This window comes from Lampetra planeri, chromosome 8, assembly GCF_965212315.1.
Source record: "Lampetra planeri chromosome 8, kcLamPlan1.2.h2, whole genome shotgun sequence".
NCBI lineage: Eukaryota > Metazoa > Chordata > Hyperoartia > Petromyzontiformes > Petromyzontidae > Lampetra > Lampetra planeri.
In genome coordinates this window covers 12,171,432-12,192,842 of record NC_136114.1, presented here as the reverse complement: position 1 = coordinate 12,192,842, position 21,411 = coordinate 12,171,432, and the positions used below count along the sequence as shown (strand labels likewise).

General features: G+C 52.0%; 1 protein-coding gene across 1 annotated transcript; it reads left to right on the top strand.

Annotated features, from left to right (window-relative positions):
* Positions 1-2,724: 2,724 nt before the first annotated feature.
* LOC144720350 (ETS-related transcription factor Elf-3-like) lies at positions 2,725-18,783 on the top strand. Its single transcript, XM_078597057.1, has 8 exons — positions 2,725-3,014; positions 5,517-5,647; positions 8,537-8,596; positions 9,490-9,612; positions 10,427-10,534; positions 12,423-12,515; positions 14,024-14,219; positions 18,610-18,783. Exons 2-8 carry the CDS (start codon positions 5,518-5,520, stop codon positions 18,707-18,709), a joined length of 810 nt encoding a protein of 269 aa, XP_078453183.1. The 5' UTR covers positions 2,725-3,014; position 5,517; the 3' UTR covers positions 18,710-18,783.
* Positions 18,784-21,411: the final 2,628 nt, after the last annotated feature.

Sequence of the window (21,411 nt, the reverse complement as noted above, 5' to 3'; positions counted from 1 at the left end):
TTTGCCATCACTCTGCCCCCCCCGCCCCCACATAACCCATAACCCCACAGGTGTTTATTATCCCACTGTGGGCGACAGCCAATCAGGCACAGATACTCCCTTGGGGCTCGATTGCAAGCCTCGAGCCGACACCACAACAGGAATTGTTCTCAACGTGATGGGTGATTGGGAAGGGTTGAGTCTGGAAGGTTAAGTTGTGGGATCACTGGGAGGTGGGGTTTAGGATGTATGATGGAAATCGCCTTTTGCCCGTCCAAGGACGAGTGTATTGCAGTAAATCTGAAACTTGCAAGCGAAAAGCAGAGCGCGACCTGATATTCATTGCATCACTGCGTGTGCAATTTGTAAGGGCGCGGTAACACAGACCTATTTAATGTAAAGGTTATAATCCCTTGTTCATGATGACGTCCTTTTTACTTTGATGTCTCAACAGCGTGACGGAGATCGCGTAATGACGTGAGGGTTCTGCCTTTGTAGTGAGGGTTGTGAGTTGACGCCGAGGAGGGGGGGAGGAGGCGCCTCGCCCCCCCCCCTCTCCCATGTGGAGTGACGTCACCCGCTAATTATTATGAATGGCGGGGGGGGGGGGTTCATTTGGAGGACGTCACCTGCTCATGATTATTAATGAGGGGGAAGGGTGCTCCATGTGGAGTGACGTCACCTTCTCATGATTATTAATGAGAGGGGCTGGTCCATGTGGAGGACGGAACCTGTTCATGAATATTAATGAGGGGGGCTGGTCGATGTGGAGTGACGTCACGAGCGTTAAGGACAGACATTCCTGGGTGATGATAGTAGGTATATATATGTGTGTTACAGGTACACCGCACCAGGTACTCAAATGATCAACCTATTTATTAATAATCTGATAGCCCCTGTGGGCCCTCCTCGGCAGCAACGTTTTCCAACAAAACTCATTTCCAGCATCTTATTTGTCCAGATTAAACAACCGTGGCGTTTCAAGCAATTGGACCATCAGCATAGGCTGCTGTTATTTCATGGAATTCTTATGCAGACACTTGTCTGGACGATGGGCCAGGCATTTGTCTGAACGATGGGCCAGGCACTTTTCGCCAGGCCACTGCAATTAAAATTAGAAAAAATGGACCTATGACAACATTGGCCACAAATTCACGATTTGTTGTTACCGTCACTGCTGGTCGCGATAAGGCCGAGAGCTTTGGCACACGCAATGCGCATATCGTGTGTGCACTGTTAAAATCTAGACACTCCCCTGTTTACCCGTTAATTCCTTATCATCAATGTCATCGTAGTATCATCCCCTTCACCTGCTCTAACCCTAAATAAACACTGCACGATGAATACCGCTGTACTGTGCATACCCATAGCACTCAAGCCGTGTGTACGTACACACGACACTTTGTCAATCCACTGCTGGATGAGGGCCTCCCCACGTCACTGCTGGTCGCCCACTGTTACTTTGACCATACTTCACCGCGCTGGTTGGTGAAGGTGCATTGGGGAGGAAACAAAACGGGGGAGCATAGAACGGAGCACAACCATGGATTTCACTTCATCGCACCATGGATTTCACTTCACCGCACCATGGATTTCACTTCACCGCACCATGGATTTCACTTCACCGCACCATGGATTTCACTTCACCGCACCATGGATTTCACTTCACCGCACCATGGATTTCACTTCACCGCACCATGGATTTAACTTCACCGCACCATGGATTTAACTTCACCGCACCATGGATTTCACTTCACCGCACCATGGATTTCACTTCACCGCACCATGGATTTAACTTCACCGCACCATGGATTTCACTTCACCGCACCATGGATTTCACTTCACCGCACCATGGATTTCACTTCACCGCACCATGGATTTCACTTCACCGCACCATGGATTTCACTTCACCGCACCATGGATTTCACTTCACCGCACCATGGATTTCACTTCACCGCACCATGGATTTCACTTCACCGCACCATGGATTTTACTTCACCGCCCTCCGCTGTCCAACACATCGGCCCCGCAGCCTCTAGCAGCCTCACTCTGCATTTCCGGTGGCCCATCAGAGAAGCCCTGTTCAGACTTTAACCCTCCCTTAGCTGCCAAGATCGCCAGCATTCTGGTAATCGGCCAAAAAAACACACAACAACGAGCAATTGCAACCCTTTTGCTTTCTCAAGTTGTTCACTCCTTGTGTGTTTGCGGGGGCGAGGGGAGGGTGGTCTCAGGGCAGCTTGTCGAGCTGGGGGTCAGAGTCTCGCAGACACGAAAGTCTAATTGGTTGGTGGTGGTGGGCGCTGTGTGGGCGGTGGGTGGTGTTGACGTGACAGCGTGCCGACTTTCCCGTCAATGACGTCGATTCCCGCACCTGGCTTACCTGAAGCCAATGGCAGTGGGCGTGCCGATGATGGAAGGGTGGGGTGGGTGGGTGGGTGAGTGGGGGACTAGAGGAGGGGCAGGGGGGGATAGGGGGTGGGGGAGGCGGAACTCACCTGTACGGCGGTGACATCGCTATGCAAATTATGGAGCTGGGCCACGGCAGCCCACACATTGGGCGAACGTGACGGAGGACCAATCCCATTGACCCGCCGGGCAGAGAGGGGATTTCCCCCTCCTCTGTGTTCGTGAGCGAAACAGCACTAAAGTGTGCCGGTGGGTGGCGGCGTGGGGGGGGGCATGCATTGCTTGGGGCGGGGCGAAGACCCGTATATTACAACTGGCACACGCGCGCGCCAAGACACGTAAGACTCATACCTCTCAGGGGCAGCCGAGCAATCGACAGTTTCAATATTGACGAGTGAATCGTCAGACAGCGAGTAGGTAACACGCTGAGGTCACCTGTCCGGCGAAAAACTAAAAAAAAACCCCAAGGGAGGCGATTTTCTCGTGGTCCGCTCCCCACCCACCCCGACTGCCACCTCTGCTACTACCGTCTGATGTTTGGTGCTGAGCACACCTGGACATCACCTGCGTTGGACATCACCGGTGTTGGGCATCACCTGTGCTGAGCGAGGAGTCAACCCAAGCAGGTACGTGCCGCGCCTGCGAGTGAGCGCATTGCACACAGCGGCAATGATACGGCTACAATCATACAATCTTAACAATAATGCAATCTTAACAATAATGCAATCTTAACAATAATGCAATATTAACAATAATGTAATCTTATAACAATAATGCAATCTTAACAATAATGCAATCTTATAACAATAATGCAATCTTAACAATAATACAATCTTAACACTAATATAATCTTAATAATAATTTGATATTAACAAAAATAAAATCTTAACAATAATGCAATCTTAACAACAATAATGATGATTTTAAGCCCATGGTCAATCCACCGCCGAGTGAAGTTCTCCCCCACCTGTTGTCCCTCGTGGGAATTGTTTGACCATACTTCACCTCGCTGGTCGGTGATAGTAATCGCATCAAAATATCCTTCACCCTCTGATCGGCCATGGGGAAGGAATAGAATTCAGGGTGCCCAGATTCTCGGACGCTGCACTCACCACTGCAGTATCATGAATAGTCTTGGTCAAACGTAGATCACTACACATGAATTGTAAGTGTTGTCATTATCGTCGTCGTAATGATTATGTTGGATAATTCACAATACACACGTGCCAGAAATGCATCTGTAGGTATAGAGAATGTATGGTGTACATTTCAGACATGCGATGTCAGAGCAAAAAACACATTTATGTTTACTTATTTTTAATAGGATGTTTATGCGTAATACAAACAATAATTATGGTATTTATTTTACCATAGAGTGTAAATATTGTGGATTTGCTCTCCAACACACCCGTGTAGTGCTGTACTAGTAATGAATTGGCCACGTTCTGTTTACGTGACAAACCCCTTACTAATCGGCTGTGTCCGGTGGTGACGGGTTTAGCGACGCATTCACATGTATGCGATCTAACCCCCCCCCCCAAAAAAAAACTCTACTATGGTTTAATCTTACAATGTCGTCGTGATTACCACAGCGCCGTTGTAATGTATCACTATTATCGTCGTTCAGCGTTGCCCGCAAAACTTTGTGAACTTTATTTAATTTCACGACGTGCAACTTGGCACGTTGTCGCCACGCTTTTTGGACAATCATCCTGCATCACATGCAGAGGATAAAGTGTGTAACAGACTGTGTCGAGGCAAGTGCTGTTAGCGAGCACCTATGAAAGGTCGGCACGGTACACGAGGGGGTGGATGACCAGCACCACGCCCGGTCGCCTTTCTCTCCCCAGTGGCGATGTTTACACATCGCACCAGGTACTCATTTGAGGCTGAGTCGACCTAGGGGAGGTCGATGACCGGTTCAGATAATCGTCACCCGGGTCGTCGGGTTCATAGCCAGGCGCGCTAACCTCTGAACTACCGTTCCACACACACAAAGACACAGATCCCCCGTATAGCCTTCACGGACTGTTGGGGCAAGTGCTGTTAGCGAGCGCACGTGAACGCACGCACGCACGCATCCACCGCCACAGAAACGTGAGAACTCCACACCAACTCAGGGCCGCCGACAGGGAGCAACACGCCCCGTGTGAGTTGGTAGGAATGCAAACGATCTTGTCAGATCTCAAAAAGCTAAGCGGGGGGCGGGGGGGGTGAGCTCGGACAGTGCTTGGATCGACGACGACTACCACCACCACCCCTACCAACCAGGCATAGAACAGGTGCTATAGGCTTCGGCAGGTGACTGCATCGTGGGGAGCAGAGGGCGGTTGTGGCCAAAAAAAAATACACATCTTGTTGGGCTGCACTTGGCACGTTCTGTTTACGTGACAACCCTGACAAATTGGCTGCCGTCGGGTGGTGGCGGTTTAACGACACATTTATATATTTACGCGATCTAACCCCCCCCCCCCAAAAAAAAACAACAACCCTGTATTATGGATGATATTGGTCGCGAACGCCGACTGCGTGTTAAATTGTTGTACTACACTGCCGTGTTCCAAACCCGCGCTGACCAGGCGCGGTGAAGGACGGTCATATAACCCCCGCGACGCGCACGGCATGGGGAGGGCCCCTCATCCAGCAGTGGATTGGCAAAAGGGTTGCACATGTACACAGTCACACAAAGAGAGAGAAAAATATATATCCCCGTATAGCCTTAACAGACTCTTGGGGCAAGTGCTGTTCGCGAGCACCTATGAAGGCCGGCACGGCACACGAGGGGGTGGGTGGCCAACACCACGCCCGGCCGCCTTTGTCTCCCTAGTGGCAATGTTTACACACCGCACCAGATACTCATTTGAGGCTGAGTCGACCTAGGGGAGGCCAAGGACCGGTTCAGATAATCGTCGCCGGTGTTGGCCGTGCGCGGGAATCGAACCCGGGTCGCCAGGTCCGTAGCGCAGCGTAGCGCTAACCGCTATACGGGCACACACACACAGACACACACACACACAGACACACACACACACAGACACACACACAGACACACACACACACACCGTATTGAATCGAATGTGTGCCCGCCGATTTGCTAAATGGATGTGCGCGTGTCTCGGCGTGTGCAGCATGGACCAGTGCATCAAGATGTGGAATCAGTGGACCAAAGACATATACCCCGAAGTGCCGCAGACTCTCCTGGATAGCGGAGAAAGCATGTACCAGCATCTGACGCCCGCAGCTTTCATAGAGCAAATGGGTAAGCGGCAGCTCATGGCACACCGCTGCCTTCCAGCCTCAACTACTGCCACTACCGCCACTACCGCCACACCACCACCAACACTACCATCGTCACACCACCACTGCTAAACCACTACCACCACCACACCACCGCCATCACACCACCGCCACTTCCGCCACCACGCTACCACCACCACCACTACTACAGCCACACCACCACCACTACTACCGCCACACCACCACCATCACATCGCCGCCGCCGGAACCACTACTACCGCCACACCACCACCATCACACCACCACCACGACCTCCCCACCGTCGCCACGACCTGCCACGCCACCACTGCTACACCAACACCGCCACTGATTCCCAGCACATCAACAAGACCACGCAGCCACTTTGGCACATCCCTACCTCCCAGCCTCGACCATAACCCACCACGCCACTCCAGCGCACCCTTCACGGGCACATCATCTCGGCTGCCTGTCAGCGTCAGCCACCACAACCACACCACCACCACCACCCCAGCATTGTCCACCAATGCTGGTCCACTGCCACCTTCACTGCTACCACAGTGAGCATCGCGGCACCCACTGGCATATCTCTCCATGCTTGTCACATCACATCATCATTGATCGTTGCTGAGCGCGTGGCGGTGAGTCTGGATACCGTGTCTCTCAACTCCAGCCCTCACAAACGTCCACCTTTAAGCTTGAACCCACTCTGTGGTTACAGCCTTCCACGATCACCACCATCGAGGTGTGTGCCGTGTGTTGGTGGGCTTAAGTTGCAAATGAATGGAAAGGCTTGGTGGGAGTTGTGAGGATTGGAGTTGAGAAACACTGGCATGGTGGAGCACGTGGTGGAGTGGATATTGACCTGGAATGGCAGCGGTAGGTCTATCTTTTGATTATTCCGCTGGTTCAGTGCTTGTATTGTACAGTCAGAATCAGAAGATGTATTTACACTGAAGGAATCCGATGAGCTATAAAGCTCTTTTTCACAGTTGTCCAGTCGGGCGGATCAGAAAGTTACAACAACAACAAAGTAGAGGGAAGGTAAACAAGTCACTTTAAAAGATATATAGGCAAATAAAGCTAAACTATTTCTGCCAGGTAAAGCCCACTCAGCTATTAGCTTATTTTTCAGAAGTGACCTGGCCACAAATGGTAGCTCAACGAAGCGGCTTGTCACGTGGGGAAATTTATAGCGGCCAAATACGCCGAATCATCTAAACGTGTACAATGAAACACTTGAACGTGCATTTTCATACGGGAATTTTTTTTGTATTCCATTATTTAAGAGCATTCACGTGCGTACACACCAGAGTATGGTAACCTCAATATCTCAGTGGCCACGCAAAGGTACGGTCCAGCAACTTTTAATGAGCAACTTCAAGTTTTCGAAGTAGATTATGATTTTATTTTGTGTCTAACGAGGTGACCAGCGACACACGGAGTCTCATTGGCAAGAGCGAGCGAGCGAGCGAGTGACTGGGAGGTTACCGTTGAAAGTATTTTTTTCTTTATAAACCGGAGCAGGCTCACGATTATGGAACCGAGGCGATCACGATTTGTAAGCGATAACCATAAACGGCGATGATTTAGAAGGGGGCGAAGATGATGACAATCCCAAGAGCGCACATTTACCGAAAACCTCGCCAAATTGTACAAGTGCACGACCTACATTTGTAAAACAATGTAATAATAATAACGAAAGGGCAGTAAATTTGAGGTTACCCCCCCACCTCGCCCGCCTTTCCACCTCCCACCCCATACGGGCGTTGGTGGTGCAGCAGCAGCAGCAGTCGTAGTAGCGACTCAGCCGGCTGTCGCTCGCGATAACGCCGCGCGCACGCCTCCTGCGGCCGCCGTGGCTTCCCGTGGCTGCCCACCGACTCTGGGTTCACACGCACGGCAGAGCCACTCATCCTGCACCCCCCCAACCCCAGCCCCTCCACCCACGCACCCACTTAGCCCCAACTCCCCCTCCCCCACACACCCTTAACCACGGTGGCGGCGGTGGTGGTGATGGGGGGGGGTGCAAACGCTCAAAAACGAAGAGGAACTAAACTCGTTTCCAGAAAAAGAAAAAAAAAGTTTAAAACCGGAGGGGACCATTTGCATAACCAGTTTTGGGGGGTCCTGCTGCGAACTTGAACATTTCGGCTCACGCACGAGCTCTCTTTGATCGGCGGCTTGGGAAAGCGCGGAGTTGTGCCTGTGGGAATATCGACACCACGCTTACTTCAGCAGTGTGTCATCGTCCTCGCCGCTGTTAGTGGAACTGATATCTCAGAAATGCAAAGTCCAAAAGATGTAGATTGACATCAATACGTCCCACTGCCAGCCTACTCGCGCATCCTGGGAGACATTTGACACCGCTTGTGCGTTGTTAATTCGCTCACTCGCTCCCCACGGACACCGCAATGCTGAGTTCCATATCCCGGCCGGAGTTCACGCATCGGTGGCGAGTGCTATCTGAAGCGGCCATACGCTACATCCCGCTCACCCGCCCCCTGTCCTCCCCTCCCACGCCCTTCGCCAACCCAACCACACGAGCCGGCGTGGTGAAGTATGGTCAAGCGAACCTCCATGACCAGCGTAGCACGGGGAGGGCCACCTCGACTGGCAGTGAAATAACAAAAAGGTTACATTTCGACGGCTGCTTGCGTTGTGGCCGAAACGTCGTGAGAATTATTTTATTACGTTTAATTTTTATTATTTTATTACTTCCCTTCTACATGACTTTACTGAAAGAACCAAGATGAGCAAAAAGGTTTTAAAGGAGTGCGTGGTTCCAATGTCGCCGTGAGCTGTGCGTCCGGTTGAAAGCCGACAACGTGGAAATGTGTATCGCTGCAAAGAGCGGGTCACGTGACGTGGCTGACACACTTGTTCTCGACAGGGCCGGTGATGGCGTCAGACGACCTGCTTGAACCCCTGCCGTCGTCGAGCGATACCGACAGTAAGTGTCCCTCCCTGACGCTCTCGCACCACCCACCCCCATCACCGTCCACGTTTCACGATCACGTCTCTCGAATCACCGAATCGCGCCGTGACGCGGGGATCTCGGCTCGACGGGCGATTATGGGATTCCTCATCGATTCGCGATGTCAACCAAATTGTGACGTGCTTCGTGGTCGATTTGAATGTTCATTTTTAAAAAATATCTAACAACAACAACCACCACCACCAACAGCCACTTCTGCACCAGAAACAGTAACTACACAACGCCTCCGCCCTGTCGCGGTCTCGTACCATCAGCAGAAGTCCTTCCCTCCCCGCTGTTTGCTTCCAGCTCATCGGCGGTTGTCGTCGGCCGTTCGCCATTTCCTGGGACTCGCGTGAAGGCCCCCCTCATCCAGTAGTGGATTGACAAACGGGCTGTGGACGAAGGCCTCGCCGTGCCCTTCTTCTCTCCGCCGCCGTGCGGCACACGTGGCCCAACCAGTTCAGGCGGCGTTCCATGACAAACCGTCGTGATTGACGGGCAATTGGTCCATTGATGCGACCCACCACACGTAACCGCGTCCGCCCAGGATGCGCATGACATTTTTACCCTTAACCATCGATGGTGGGCAACTTCTAACCTTTTGGCCTTTCCCATAAGCAATGCCCCACCAGGTCCCAGCTCCATCAAGTAGCGGCGGGTACCCAGTAAACGCGGAACATCGGGCTAACGTTGGGAATATTGGGCCAAAGTTTCGGCTCACGGTGTCGACCCGGCGTTCCACGTTCGCCGCGCATCACGATTGGCTCAGACCGTCGACAACTCCCGTAACACCGACGAGACGGGAGAGGCGACAAATATAATTTGGACGGCGACTTTAAACGTGCTCTCTTTGGCAATTCCGCCAGGCTGGCACCTGCTCATGGGGGACATGGTGGAGATGGCGGACATCGGCTACGTGTCGGAGTCGCCGAGCCCCACCCCGGGTTCAGAGGACAACGTTGACCCGGGATACACCATGCACAGTCCAGGTACCAGAGGCACTACCCCAGCCACTTGTATTCTCATTTTTCTTCTTCTTATTATTCAATCACACGCTCTGTTTAGGTATCGGCAGGCAGTGTGAACCCTGTCCGAGATTCAGATGACGCCGCCGCCGTTGTCCGTCCGTTTGTCCGCGCTCGATTTTGCAACCCAGAGGTCGGTAGCTCCCGGCGGGGCGGTTGAAACGACGGCGCAAGCCTCTTAAAAACCCCCCCCACGCTGCCGCCCCCGTCCATCCAGCCAGCGGCGTAGACGGCGACTCCCACCGCTTCCAAAACGTCTGGCCGGCGTGGAAGAGTAGGCCAAATACCCTCCACGGGAGGGCCTTCTAGAGCCGCCTCGAGTGGAGGCCCTTCTGCCCGCAGCGGGGTGGGCGAGCAATCGCAGGGCTGCGCCTTTTGCCTCTTCCAAATCCCCCGGTCTGTGACGACGCCAAACTGCACGCGGCGTGTGAAAGGAGCTCCTCCGGCTCAATCCCCGAGTCAGCTCTCGGCTCGTGGAGAAAACCGTCGGACCAGCGCGCGGCAACAACCCGAAAGCACATCGGAAGCGTCGCGCGGCGGCGGCGGCAGCGCGACCCGAGCGAGGGAGAGATCCGTGCACGTCGAGGCGGCGGCGTGACGACCCGCGCCGGGACGCGGCTAGAGATTTGCTCGCGGTCATTCGCATTCACGGGGCGAGGTGGACGGGAAGGGAGGGGGGGCGAGCAGGCGAGTTGCGTTGAAGCGCTCGCCCTCTCCGCGACCTGACCACTAACCGAGATGCTGCCGCCCCGCTGCTCTCTCCGCGTTGCCGCCGCAGTCACCGTGGACCGGGGTCTCTTCCCCGTGATGACGCCTTACACGGACAGCGACTCGGACTACGACCACCTGGAGCTTCACAGCAGCACGCCGTCGCCCCCGCAGACAGGTGCGTCGTCGTGAGCGGTCTACAACCGCCGCTCATCGTGACCCCCAACCCCGTCCCCGCGTCACGGTGCTCTGGGCGTAGGGAGTTAAATGGTTGCTACCCGTTCCCTTATGTTCGCGTTCCGTCGCCTGTACGGGCACCCTGCAGCCCGTGGGGCCCCCGGTGCGGTTGCACCGCCTGCACACTCGATAGCTACGGCATTACCTCGCGCAAAGCCCATCAGCTCGGCCCTTCTCGCGATAGAGTCAATCTCCTGTAGGCACGGTTGTTGTCTGCTTTCTATTCGTTTTTTTTGGGTACTGATTTGTATTTCGCTTCATGGCCGTACTTTTACTTGATTGTTTTTGTTGCTTTGGTGAGCCGGGTCACCCTTGCACAATGAGTTCTCGACCTGGTTCAACAAAATAAATTTGAACTTAATGCTGGGGACATTGAAACGTTTTCGTTGGACTCCGAACTCCGAAACACCAAGCACGTCACACACAAACAGAGAATCCTTGTGATGGAGCTCACCCTGGTGCTGCTCAGACACACACACCATTTCAACAATGATCCGCTCACACATTCAACATTCATTCTCAAGCACAATCATCATGCGAACTCCGGCCAAAAGCCGCTGAGCGAATGACCGCATTGCGCTTGCAGGTGCGCTTCTGCGGCCGTCTGGAACACTCTTCCTTCCGATATTAGGACGCCACTGGAGCTACGCACTTTTAAATATCGATTGAAAAAAAAAACTAATTTCTATACAACTACTTTTTGTGTTTAGTTTGCTGCCCTTCCCCCCACACCTCCAATTAGCACGGTTGGCTACGTACGGTGTGAAAGAAGTTCAACGTAACATAAGTATTTATATTTTTCCGAGGATCGTAAGTAAAGACTTTCCGTTGCGGGTCGATTGAATGATAACGACAAACGGTAGAAACATAACACACGATAGAGATGACACAAACGAGACAACCACAACAACAACAACAAGAATAATATCCGCCTGTGTGGAATCCTCACCCCGAATCGTGACACGTTGTCAGATCACTCGGGCAGATGGCAAATCATCACACGACTACCAAACACCGCCCAACCATTCCCACACCACTCAGTGTGACACCCAAATGGCTCAGTGGAAGAGCAATCTGAAGTTTGTGAGTTTAAATCCTGATTGGGGGGGAGGAGGGGGGGGGTTACTCAGCCAATCAGCCCTCCAGGGTGGCATACAACTAGCACCGCTTTGTGTAGCATGCAAACAATCCTTGTCTTATGGATAGCCTCGCCCCGTCATAGGAATGTGCAACTTCCATCAATATCTCAGGGCTGTAAACAGGAGGTGAGCACCGCACTGATTGCTCAATTGAGCGGCAATCACTTTAGCTTGAACGGTCACTTTGAATTAAACAGTCACTTTGGTTTGAATGGTCACTTTGACCATGAAGGGTCGTCACCTTGGCCAATCCGATTAGAGCGCCATCCACGTCGATTCTGATCCGCGTCACCCGCCCCAAAGCTGCGGCGACCAAGCGAATCCCGCGCCTTGTCGTCAAGTAGTCGCCCATGAACGACAACGCGCATCTTCACCCCCTGGGCTTCCAGAAACCAAACGCAAGCCACACGGGCCCGCGTTTGACGACCGCTCACAATCGGAGCGGCCACAACAATCGCAGCGGAGGTTTATCTTCGCGCGGGCTCTGCGAGCACGTGGCCGATTTTCTCGTGAGATTTGTCCACAGAAAAGGTCCGTGCGTGACCCAGGTGGCACGGCCGCCCCGGGTTTCATTTATGTCTGAACAATTGAGGCTTAAAAAAAAGGAACTATGCAGGAGCATGGGAAGCGGAGTGCCGCTCTATTGTGCGACGATGTTGACTCCCAACTGCCCGTTTTGTTGCGCCGCAGACACCGACGACGTTTTCGCGGCTGCCAGGAGGAAGGCCGGCAGGCCTGGCCGCCCACGCAGCGCCAACAGCCTGCAGACGACGAAAAAGCACGGTGAGGATTCGACGACTCCCAAAAAAAAATAACAATGTTTTCAACGAAAGAGCACAAAGGGAACTGAATACGTATCTTATTCCGCTGATTCTTAAGTTTTTCTTATCTGGGCATCGGTATTTCGCCTCGCAGTACAGCGTTTTTGCCAGCAAGCACAATTGTACAAGGAAGTTTTTTTTGTTTTAAACCAAAGTTAAATACAAATGTTATTATTAAGCCCCACATGGAACTGGCAAGCAGGGTCGATGCAACGTGTCCAAGTGGTAATACCAGAACAATCATTCAGTTCCCTTTATTCAACCTGGAATGTTAAATGCAAATATAGAGGAATAGACTCTGCTCGCCACAGTCGCGACGTTCGTTATTTAAATCGTCACGAAAACGTCGGCTGGTCTTCCGCTCAATTCAGTCGGTCAAGTCGTTTTACTTCGGGTAAAGGCCCCTTAGAGCCAAGAAGCCCTTCACCAACGGCCACCCGGTGAGCATGGGACAGCACTTGTACCTGGTTCAGCGCTTGAGGTCGCCGCATTCCCCCTGGTTGAAGGGCGTCCCATCCACTGAGCAAATGTTGACTTCGCCACAAAGTGGAACTTATTTTATCGACCCCCAAAGGGATGAAGGACTGAGACAACCGCCAACCACGATCAGCGCTCACATCCTTTTGATTACGAGCCGCTCACTCTGTCGCCGGGTTTAACTTTGGGTAATAAAAACAAAAGTTTGTTTATCTCATGTCCCATGGAACGCAATAGACTGCTCCTCGGAATGATTCAGCAGGATCTTGAGAGTTAATTTCACGCTGCCATGTTTACTTTGTCGAAGCGCCACGGTGGTGAGATGTCAACGACCTTGCCTGGTATACAAGAGGTCGTGGGTTCGATTCCGAACCTTTACGCCTGCTGTATATTTGCCGTTTGCTTGTTCTCCCCGTGGTTGCGTGGATTTTTCTCCGGGTCCTCCGGTTTTTCCCACCGCATTCAGGAGCATGCATTTTAGAGTATTTGGCAGCTGTGAATTTCCGCGTGATAAGCCACTTCATTGAGGTATATTTGTGGCCAGGTCGCTTCTGAAAAAGAGCTACATAGCTCAGTGAACCTCACCTGGTAAAATAAAAATAGTAAATAGACAAAGACCCCCTCGCCCTCCCCGTATAGCCTTAAGAGACCGTTGGGGCAAGTGCTGTTAGCGAGCACCTATGAAGGCCGGCACTGTGGCACACGAGGGGGTGAGTGTTCCAGCACCACGCCCGACCGCTTTTATCTCCCCCAGCGGCGATGTTTACACACGGTGCCAGGTACTCACTCACACACACACAGACAAAGACAAAGACAGCGAACGCCAGAACTCGCCACCGCGATCCGAGACGCGACGCGGCGGCTCCGTGACGTCGCCGTGACGACTCCGTGACGTCGCCGTGACGACTCCGTGACGTCGCCGTGACGACTCCGTGACGTCGCCGTGACGACTCCGTGACGTCGCCGTGACGACTCCGGCCCATGTCCCCGCAGGCTCCAGGGGAAACCACCTCTGGGAGTTCATCCGCGACCTCCTCCTGCAGCCCGAGCAGAACCCGGGCCTCCTCAAGTGGGAGGACAGGCGGCAGGGCGTCTTCCGCTTCGTCAAGTCCGACGCGGTCGCCCGCCTCTGGGGCAAGAAAAAGAACAACTCGTCGATGACCTACGAGAAACTGAGCCGCGCCATGAGGTGAGGAGCGTCTGCCCGTCGCGATCGTCCTCGTTTCTCTTGTTGACGTCGTCGTCGTTGTTGTTTTAAAGCTTTCGTGACTGCAGGGATTCATATTCTTGGTTCTTTCGGTAAAGTCACATAGAAGGGAAATAATACAATAATTTCGATTTAAAGCTTTCGTGACTGCAGGGATTCATATTCTTGGTTCTTTCGGTAAAGTCACGTAGAAGGGAAATAATACAATAAATTCGATTTAAAGCTTTCGTGACTGCAGGGATTCATCTTCTTGGTTCTTTCGGTAAAGTCACGTAGAATGGAAATAATAAAATAATAAAAATAAAACATTTTATTATTTCCATTCTACGTGACTTTACCGAAAGAACCAAGAAGAATAAAATAATAATTATTATTTCCCTTCTACGTGACTTTACCGAAAGAACCAAGAATATGTCGTCGTTGTTGTTGTTGTTTAAAGGAGGCCCTCCTGGGAAATCTGTCTCACCAAGGAGGCATTCCAAGTCAGCGGAGTAATAGTACGGCACCCAATAGAATGCGTCTCCAAGCGGTTCACTCCCTCTTCCGTCACTGCGAAACATTCCTCTTACTTCCCGTGGTATGACCCCGGTTCTTTGTATCTCAGCGGTGGCGGTGCTCGAGGTTCCGTCATTCTCCCCATGCCAGGGCATAGTTCTCTCCGAGTCCTCTCTCTGCAACATCCTCCGACCCGTCGCCGCAGCTCCAGAGTAACGCGAATAATCCCGCACGTCGCCGGCCGGTTACAACTTCCACGGGCACGACTCCTTCAACATGTCCCTCTTGGCCCCTCGACGGTCGTGTTCCCAACTTTTTTTGTTTCACCTTCTCGCCACCTGTGAATGAACCGTTTCGGTTTCCATTACCAAAGTCTCATCCTCTGACCCCCACTGCCTGTTCACTGGCTTCTTGGCCTTTTGCGCAACGGGGGTTCCTGTGCTCGGCCACCGTGATTTAGCTTCATCGTCATCATCACCATTATTATTGTTGTCATTTATCAACTCCGGCATCTCTTTCAGAACTGCCCTTTCACCTATTGTGCCACTATCGCCGTTTTTCCGCCCAAGCGTCGCTCAGCCCACAATATTTGTGGCTCGCCTTCCGTGACAGCGAAAATGCAATTTTTGTTCGTGTGCGTTTGTCCCCCTTTCATACCGCTGTCCTTTTACAACACGGGATGACACGACACGCGACCTCGAAAGGCTTCAAAAGCGCGAGGGCGTTTACCAAACGCTGCTAAAGGCCGGGCGGGGGAAGCGGTGGCCACATAACCCATCTTTATAGTCCCATTCGTGAATGGTTTCATGGGCCTGAGTGTGAACAAAGAGGCTCAGGAGGCATCAAAGCCGCCTTTACTGCACAGCTGTTAACTTTTTTTTTACTTTAGCAGCGAGTATTATTTGTGGGGCGTTTGCTTTTATTTTTATTAAGCTGCAGTGGAGCGCAGTGAATCCGCTGAGCCGAGTTCCATTTCCGGTCACGGATAGCAATCAGCGGCGAGCGATAAACGAAACGATCCAGGGCCGCTCCCCCTCTGCCCACCTCACCTTCACCAACCCACACTGACCAGTTGAGGGGGTGGTGAAGTATGGTCAAACAACCGCCATGGCAGGCCCAGCAGCGTAGGAAGGCTTTCAACCAACAGCGGACCGTAACTCGTAAAACTCGAGGCGTAAATGAAGTTAAACAAAGCGTAACCAAGTGAAATAAAGTGTTACGGAAACTGAAGTCAGCCACGCACAAGCGGAGATTTTAAGAAGTTATCATGTTCGCCATTAGCACCACGTTATAACAGACGGACAAGTAAATGAGTATGACGTTTCAGGCAATGGCCCTTTATCAGATCCAAGAAGGCATGATTCACTGACTGTGTAGTGGCTCTTGGAGAAAGAACATTTCAGCAGACTTCACAAGCGAAAGATTGTTTCGAGCTAAACAACGACAGCTTTCCACAAGTAGATTATTGAGCATCGCACCGATCAAAAGTTCATTATTTCTCCGACTCAAAACCTTTCCGTCGGGACTGCGTGAAACCTTGCAGCGTAAAGTTTGAGGTGACGGAAAACCCCACAATAATAATTTAAATCGACAAAGCGCGCTTCTACAACTGCGATGGTCGAGGAGTGTGAACGCGTGGGTGGCCACGTCGCGAACTCGGCGAAAGCCGACCCTGCTTGATAGTGGGGGGGGGGAAAAAACACCCCCCAAACATAAAATAGCTTGAGCCACGGTGTGTGGGGGGGGGGGTCGTTGTGCGGGTGTTGCTGGGTTGGTTGTGGTGGGAGAGGGCAGGGCACGAGCGAGTCCTGCAGGCAGAGATACGCATGCCCTCTCTCTCGCGCGCGCACACATGCGCACACGCACAAAGATAAAGATCCCCCGTGTAGCCTTAACAGACTGTAGGGGCAAGTGCTGTTAGCGAGCACCTATGAAGGCCGGAACGGTACACGAGGGGGTGGGTAGCCAGCACCACGCCCGACCGCCTTTGTCTCCCCAGTGGCGATGTTTACACACCGCACCAGGTACTCATTTGAGGCTGAGTCGACCTAGGGGAGGCCCAGGACCGGTTCAGATGTATCGTCACCGGTGTTGGCCGTGAGCGGGAATCGAACCCGGGTCGCCAGGTTCATAGCGTAGCGTAGTGCTAACCGCCGCACCACCGCTCCTCGCACACACATGCGAGCACACACACACGCGCACACACACACACGCGCACACGCACACACACGCGCACACACGCACACACACGCGCACACACGCACACACACGCGCACACACGCACACACGCGCACACACACGCGCGCACACACACACGCGCACACACACACACGTGCACACGCACACACACGCGCACACACGCGCGCACGCACACACACACGCGCACACACACACACGTGCACACGCACACACACGCACACACACGCGCACACACGCGCGCACGCGCACACACACGCGCGCACACACACACGCGCACACACGCGCGCACGCGCATACACACGCGCACACACACACGCGCACACACGTGCACACACACACGCGCACACACACACGCACACACACACGCGCACACTCGCAGGAACCCCCCCCCCTCCTTCCCCCCTCCCAAACGTCGGTGGCATTGGCAGCGCCGTCGAGATAAGGCGGCGGAATTAAACCGCAGGCGTCGAGCGACGCAAACCTCCTGCTGCACTTTGCACGCGGCACACGAAGCCGCCTTCCACTCTTACTCATCGTGCTCGACAATAAGAGTGCGCGCTTATTCGCGTCTACGCCAGGGTACAATGCACCGAGCAGAAATTCAACGCATTCCTCAATAGGAAGGGGGCGGAGGCGAGTTGGGGGGGGGGGTGAGATAATCGAGGTGACATTTCCTGAAATCGTCCGTTCTTCGCGGCAGAGACACGAACGGCGTTTACGATAACGGCATCTTTCTTAATAACAGGGGGTTTCCCCTTTTTTCTGGCGACAAAACCTTTCGCAAGGAATCATGTTTACATTAACCACAATACTCGCAGTCAAAATGCAAACAAACAAAAACACACTGATAATTTTTGCATTGTCCTTGAAACTGATTGGTCCACACCAGAGACAGCTTTCCTTAGGGCCGAGTCTCATTCGGTGTTCGACCAGATGACTAATATTATTATATTTTGGTACTGGCAAAGGAGGCCCCGTGATGTAGATGCTTGCCCCGAGCTCTCATTACTCTGATGGTGCGTTGTCTTTGAGCTGTGCGCCTTTTGGCGTCATCTGGTCGAACACCGAATGAGACTAGGCTCAAAGGAAAGCTGTCTCTCGTGTGGACCAATCAGTTTCAAGGACAATGCATAAATGATCAGAGTGTTGTTTTTTGTTTGCATTTTGACTGCAAGTATTGTGGTTAATGTAAACATGATTCCTTGCAAAAGGTTTCAGTTTTGTCGCCAGAAAAAAGGGGGAAACCCTATTAGTATACTTTGGTACTGGCAAAGGAGGCCTCATGATGGCATCTTGTTGAAATCACGTTTTAATCGTTTGCAATTGGTCGTATCCCGCACTTGCCGTTTGACCTGCATTTACCGTGGGACAGTGGGAATTTTTATCCACGAGTTCCATCACCAGATTAAACATGATGATGATGATGAATATGATGATGATGATGTTGACAACTGTAACGATAGGCGGTCATCGCTTTCACGTGGGGTACTCCGACCTTGCCACGGTTTCTGAGCGGCGAGGCACTTCCGTTCAGCGCCTCCCTCCGCTATCCGAAGAGATTCGGAGCGTCAATCGATAGCACCCCCCCCCCCCGTCCTCTCTGAGATCACAAGAACTGGCTGGCGATGGTGGGTGCTGGAGGAGACTCTGACCGCTCCGTGTGCTGCCTCTTGCGCAGGTACTACTACAAGAAGGAGATTCTCGACCGGGTGGATGGGCGACGTCTCGTCTACAAGTTCGGACGCAACTCGAGCGGCTGGCAGGAGGAGCGCGCGTGATTGGTCGCCCTCCTACACAACACGTGCCGCGCACGGCACGCTGGCATCAAGAGGGGGGGGGGGGTGGTCGGAGAAGTGGGGGTCGGGGGGGGGGCAGCATTACGGTTAAAAAGGGTTTTGAATTTTGAGCCGGGGTCCCACGAGATCCTGGGATCTGGGATGAAATTCGTGGCAAGACGTTGGCCCTGTGAAAGTTTCGAGTCTTGCAACAACAACAACAGCAACAGCAAAGAGACAGAGCTCCTCGACGGGAAAAAGGAAATACCCATCTCTGGTTATAAATGTGACGACGCATCAGCCATGCACTCACTCAGGAATCCTCAAACCCCATGCGGGTGACTGTTAGTTTTTTTTTTGTATCGATAATGTATTTTACGTTTTTTTTAATCGGCCCTGAACTGCTTTGAGTTATTCAAGCTAGTCGGGATGAACGTTCCAATAATCTCTGCAAGACAGAATCAATGTAGTGAACACAATCAGGGGCATTTAAAAGCGATGAGATTTTATTTTTTAAACGAGAATATATTGCTTGACATTTTTTTTTGTATATAAATACGCCTTAAATGTTAACTCAATAAGGAAATGTGCTCCCGTGTCAATATTGGCGACAGTGCCTTTTGTGAATACGTTGACAGTTTGCACTGTGTAGAAACGTGGGATCGGGGAAGGGAGGGGAGGTTGAGGTGGTGGGATTGCTGTGTTCTGGAGAAGTTTAAGCCATAGGTTGGTGACAAAAGCAGTAGTCAGTCTATTTTATACATTTACTTTGCCTCTATTGTATGTTGCCTTTTCGCGGGTTGGGTATAAAAGAACATTATTTTAAATGTGCAAACTGAAAGTGGCAACGGCGTTGTTTTCCATAACAAAGGGTTCTTTGGGCGAGATCGCGTAAATATAAATGTGCCGTTAGACCCGCCACCACACAAGCAGTGTGTTGGGGATTAACGAATGGACACGTTTTGTTTACGTGACAAACCTTACTAATTGGGTGCGTTTCGGGTGGTGGCGGGTTTAACGACACATTTATATTGACACTTTGTTACGAATAATATTGATCGCGAAAGCCTACGTGTTAGACTCGCTTTCTTTCCGTGGCCTCGGAGCCAGCCAATCTCAAGTACTTAATTATAATTTGTTTTATATATTTGTTCCGCGGTGAATTTTATAAAGCCGAGCGCTTCTCCCCATCACTCCGGCAAAGCGCCGTTTCGAGTGGAGCCACGATGCTGACGCAGACTTCCTGCCGCGCTGTGTACACACGCGGTGCTGAACGATGCCAACAAAGTAGACGTGCAGCTTAGCTGAGTTTGTTCATGAAGCGAAAGGCAAACGCCACTGGGGACGCGGCTTGGCCTGTGGAGAGTCCACTGACCGACGAAATGGAATGCCGATAACTGTTTTTTTTACCCTTCTATCTGGCAACAAAACTGACACTTTTTTTTACAAGGAGTCATGTTTGCATAGACCACAATACCTGCAGTCATAATGCAAACAAAAAACAAAACTCTGATAATGTATGCACTGTCCTTGAAGTTGATTGGTCCACACCCGAGACAGCTTTCCTTAGAGCCTAGTCTCACATGGTGTTGGACCAGATGACGCCAAAAGGCGCACAACTCAAAGACAATGCACCATCATTTTTTACTGGCAAATGAGGTTCCAATAGTGAAATGGAATGCCGTTTAACGTCCGTGACGAAACGACCCCCCCCCCCCAGCTTTGCCCATGAGCCCCTATGTGTCCTTTTTTGTTTGTTATCATGTAATGTACAGCACTTAGCCTATCCACTGCTGGATAAAGGCCTTCCTCCATAGCCATGTGGGTCTTGTCACGTCGTTGCGCCACGCTTCGTCGCCATGCTCGTCCGTACGGGTTGAGCGAAGTGCGAAAACCCAGCGGCCGGTTCCGATAGAACTCGTCACGATTGTTAGCCGTGGCCAGCAATCGAACTCGGGTCGCAGAGCTGAGAGCGCGGTGCGCTAACCGCCGTGCCACCGCTTCATCCGTAAGCCACCGAAGGCAGCTTTGTAATTTAAGTTGAATCTTGCAACGAGCACCTTAGTGAGAGTGCCTTTCGCTTAACTTGTGCAGTTTTACGTGTTTGTTTCGGCCGCAACTTTAGGTAACGTCCCATGGTGGCGAGATGTTTACTACCTCGCCTGGTATGCAGGAGGTTGTGGGTTCAATCCGGACCCCGGCCCCTGCTGTATATATGGAGTTTGCGTGTTCTCCATGTGGTCGCATGGATTTACCTCTGGGTCCTCCAGTTTTTCCCCAACACATTTAGAATCAACATGCGTTGAGAGTATTTGGCAGCTATAAATTTCCACATAAGCCACTTCATTGAGCCTTTCATTTGTGGCCAGCTCGCTTCTGAAAACAAGCTAGTCAGCTCAATGAGCCTTACCTGGTAAAAGAAAAACAAAATTAGTTGATAGTGTTAAGCTTTCAAAGCGACGCCACAAACACAAAGCACTCGCGACCCACTCGTGGCGATCGCCGCTGGAGGGATGGTGGAGAGGCAACGTGTAGATACGAGCATTCGAGACCCTCCAACGATGTGTAAATGCTGGCGTGCGTGTGCATCCCGTAAACGTTGACAGGGGTCAGGGAACCCAGCGCCAAACGAGAGCACATTAAACCGGTGTATGAAAGAGTAAGCATTTGTGCTACTTATAATAATGCAGTGTTCGCTGCTAACC

Excerpts from the sequence above, each read along its gene's own strand:
- LOC144720350 (XM_078597057.1), top strand. The coding sequence starts at position 5,518 with ATGGACCAGTGCATCAAGATGTGGAATCAGTGGACCAAAGACATATAC. Across the intron at positions 5,648-8,536 it reads AGCTTTCATAGAGCAAATGG|GGCCGGTGATGGCGTCAGAC; the intron begins GTAAGCGGCAGC and ends TGTTCTCGACAG. Across the intron at positions 14,220-18,609 it reads AAACTGAGCCGCGCCATGAG|GTACTACTACAAGAAGGAGA; the intron begins GTGAGGAGCGTC and ends CCTCTTGCGCAG.